The sequence below is a fragment of the Babylonia areolata genome, chromosome 4 (genome assembly GCF_041734735.1).
Source record: "Babylonia areolata isolate BAREFJ2019XMU chromosome 4, ASM4173473v1, whole genome shotgun sequence".
Lineage (NCBI taxonomy): Eukaryota > Metazoa > Mollusca > Gastropoda > Neogastropoda > Buccinidae > Babylonia > Babylonia areolata.
The window spans coordinates 50,966,039-50,970,003 of record NC_134879.1 but is presented as its reverse complement, the minus strand read 5'-3'; the positions used below and the strand labels follow the sequence as shown (position 1 = coordinate 50,970,003).

Sequence of the window (3,965 nt, the reverse complement as noted above, 5' to 3'; positions counted from 1 at the left end):
CTCGCTTGCGTTAATTTGTACGGGTGTGCAGTATATTCACAGGTGCGCACACGCATTTACACAGGGTACTCTGACATGTAGGGGAGCTATTCACGCACGTAGGCACATGCGCAAACACACTCATCAGTACACGCGCACGCACTCGGAAAAGCATACATGCATGCAGACACATGCATATACAAACACAAAAGTTAACTTATACATGCATGCAAGCCTCATGCAGACAGATGTCTCTCACATGAGCTACTCAAGTTACGCCTATACCTTACAACTACCTCACCTGTCTATAATACCTCTGGGCTTAGGCCTCGGTGCTTAGCTACCTGCATACCGTGTGTGTGTGTGGCGAGAGAGGGGCAATGTGTGATGTACCACGGACTTATAATGGATATATACGTCCGTGGTGGTGTACCTATGCCCATATGCCAGTCAGGGTTTGTGTACCCATACAAGCATCAATGTCAGACACATGTGTAGACCAGCTGGCTTCGGTGTGTGCATGCGTGTATGCCTGTGTATGCGTATACTCACGTATTATAATCCGGCAAACAAACAAAAGCATGACAGACACAGAAACATGGGCTGAGAAACACATTTATCTGCATGCGTGTGCCTCAGATGTTAAGGAGTCACGACAAATAAGCTTGATTCAAATCTATTTTATCACATTCACACTCATGATATCAAGACGTGGTATAAACCCGACTCACTCTCTAAATCTATTTTCGTGCGCCTGTGACCTCACGTAAGCTGCACTGTTACACACGCGAATGACGACGAACCGTATGTTTTGTTTTGATCACCTGTGTTGCGGTTGTGAATACATATATAGCCTACACCAGATTAAAGATTAGTCACGAGGCTGCCCAAGCTGACAGTCGGGGGAAGTACCCGTCGGAAACTACCAGTTAGTAATATAGCCTACCCTGGTCCTGTTTTGGTAGCTGTTAGATCGCAGCGAGCTTTCGGCGAGAGCGGTTCACGAGTTACGGTTGTCTCTTATTGAGTGTTGTGGACACGTTGTTTGTTTTCTGTTTGGTTGTCCGAGCAGAGTGACTTGCTACAGGACGCGCGAAGTGTTCGTCCATTTGACTGTGAAGAAGAAAACATACTGACTAGAATTACAAAAGGTAAGGGAAAAAAAAAGTTTGGTTGTGGTGATTGGTAATTATGGCTTTATTTATATTTTTTTGTTTTTGTTACTGTTGTTGTTTAGTTGTTTGTTTTTGTTGTTGTTTGGTTATTTATTGTTGTTGTAGTTGTCGTTTGGTTGTTGTTTTAAGACAGATTGATAGTTGCAGTTTCATGGTAGATGATTAAGTATAACTGAGATTTAAAGGTTCGCTTTTAATTCTCTCTCTCTCTCTCTCTCTCTCTCTCTCTCTCTCTCTCTCTCTCTGTGTGTGTGTGTGTGTGTGTGTGTCTGTCTGTCTGTCTGTCTGTCTCTCTCTCTCTCTCTCTCTCTCTCTCTCTCTCTCTCTCTCTCTCTCTCCAGTTTTCTTTATTGTGTGGATGTTTCTCTCTTATTTTTTTTCCGATGTTTCATTATTCGTTGAATTTCCCTGGTTCGCTTGTTTGTTCAGCCTTCAGTTTTTAATGTGTTCCTCATTTAAAATTGTTTCTTTCTGTTCATTTATGACTTTTCCCCACTGATATTCCAGATAACGCTTTTTGATTTCATAGTTTTTTATGACTGTGAATGTAATTAACACATCATATTTCTTTTTGGCTGGACATCATTTATGTTACCTTAGTTGTGTGATCATAATTATTGTAATAGTTCGATCGCTATCACCAGGCAGAAAAATAATTATGATGGTTTGACCCCAGCCGATGGGAGTGTGAACAGTGACAGTGTGAGACCAACTGAAAAATGTTTACTTATTTTTTTTCTGCTGTTGTTGCTCAACTCACCTCCCGTTCTTTCTCATCACCCTTCTCTTTCTTTCTTTTTCTTTCTTTATCCCATGCCACCTTCCTTCCTGGTTTTTAGCTTCTTCTTTTTTTTCCAGTTCTTTCTTTCTTTTCTTTTCTTTCTTCTGTTATACCCACTCTCCACCCCCTCCACCCCTACTTCTCACTCGACATTTCTGTCCGTCTGCCCATACGCCACTTCGGTGTGTGTGTGTTTATATATATATGTGTGTGTGTGTGTGCGTGTGTGTGTGTGTGTGTGTGTGTGTGTGTGTGTGTGTGTGTGTTCATCACCCCAAGACAACCGAACTGGGTTTCTCGGAGAGGAACGGAGGGAGGGTGGTGTGCGACTATGTCTTTGTCTGTGTCTGTGTCCGTGTTTATAATCATTGAAAACATCCACACAATTAATTACTCAATTATCAGAACAGTTCATTGTCTATTTCAACAGACATCGGGCAAGGACACCTCATCATGGCTGGCCCCGAGGACAGCACGACCTCCAGCCATCACCATGGCAACCCTCCGGACACCCCTGACCTTCGCCTTCAAGAAGACAGTGAAGCGGACCAACTTAAGGGCGGTAAGCACAACGTCCCCCAAACCGACCCTTCCTCTCCCAGGGCGGTGGACAATAACTGTCCCCCCAACACCACCACCGACACTGACACAGTGCTGCAGAAGATCGACCTGAGAGAGGGCAAGGTCAAGAGGGGCAAAACAGAAGCCCCTCAAACTCCTGACCCCCATACCACAAAGCCCGTTTGTGAAGATGATGACGTGTTCGACGTCAACCGTCACCCTCACCTCTTCTTCATTGAAGACGACGACGATGAGGACACTCAAAGCGAAGAAGAAGAAGAGGAAGAAGAGGGTTCGGGGACCGACGCTTTCGTGGACAGTGACAACAAAGAAAAAAAGGAAGCCGAAACTAACAGCAAAGGTGAGCGTCTTCCTGACAATGCTTGTGACCGCCACCACCTTGGGGATGAGAATCGACATGGACCCCCCTGTCCTCAGGATAACATCTGCCCCAGAGATGTTCCCAGGTCCAGCCCGTGGAACATCCCGCCTCGCAGCGCTTCCCCGTTGACGACGGTGTGCAGGTGCTCCCACTCGGCGCAGGTGGTGGTGCGTTGTCAGATCTCCAGCACGTGCAGTGACCTCAGAAAGACCTCCTCCTGCCCTGCGGCCTTCAGCCCTCGTTGGCCTCAGGTCGTGTCTTCCGCCGACAGGGGGTCTGCCGGGAATGAGCAGCGTGGTGAGTTCTGGTTGCAGACCATGTGTTTTGTGTGTTTGCTCGTTAATTTTCATTCTGGCTGTAGTTCCTGTGGTTTGTATGCTTGTTCATTAATTTTGATACTGGCTGTGGGCCCTGTGGTTTGTATCCTTGTTCATTAATTTTGATACTGGCTGTGGGCCCTGTGGTTTGTATGTTCATTAATTTTTATACTGGCTGTGGGCCCTGTGGTTTGTATGTTCATTAATTTTGATACTGGCTGTGGGCCCTGTGGTTTGTATGTTCATTAATTTTGATACTGGCTGTGGGCCCTGTTGTTTGTATGTTTGTTCATTAATTCTAATTCTGGCTGTGGGTCCTGTGGTTTGTATGTTTGTTCATTAATTCTAATTCTGGTTGTGGGTCCTGTGGTTTGTGTGTTTGTTCATTAATTCTAATTCTGGCTGTGGTCCTTGCGGATTGTATGTTTGTTCATTAATTCTAATTCTTGTTGTGGGCCCTGTGGTCTTGTGGTTTGTGTGTTTGTCGTTTAATTCTGGTTGTAGACTCTGTGGTCTGTGTGCTTGTTATTAGATTCTTGCTGTGGGTCCTGTATTTTGTGTGCTTGTCAATAATTCTGGCTGTGGGCCCTGTGTTTTGTCATTGACATCACTGTTTCTTCTTCTTCTTCTGCGTTCGTGGGCTGCAGCTCCCACGTTCACTCGTATGCACACGAGTGGGCTTTTACGTGTATTGTTTCCATAACCCACCGAACGCTGACATGGATTACATGATCTTTAACGTGCGTATTTGATCTTCTGCTTCCGTATAC

The 3,965-nt window shown here is 45.3% G+C and overlaps 1 protein-coding gene across 1 annotated transcript in view; it reads left to right on the top strand.

The window, feature by feature from the left end:
• Positions 1-903: 903 nt before the first annotated feature.
• The window catches only part of LOC143281733 (uncharacterized), a 7,849-nt gene continuing 4,787 nt past the window's right edge, over positions 904-3,965 (top strand). The window contains exons 1-2 of the mRNA XM_076587009.1: positions 904-1,130; positions 2,366-3,175. Of these exons, the coding sequence (XP_076443124.1) occupies positions 2,389-3,175 (787 nt within the window). The 5' untranslated portion in view covers positions 904-1,130; positions 2,366-2,388. The remainder of the gene's footprint in view (positions 1,131-2,365; positions 3,176-3,965) is intronic.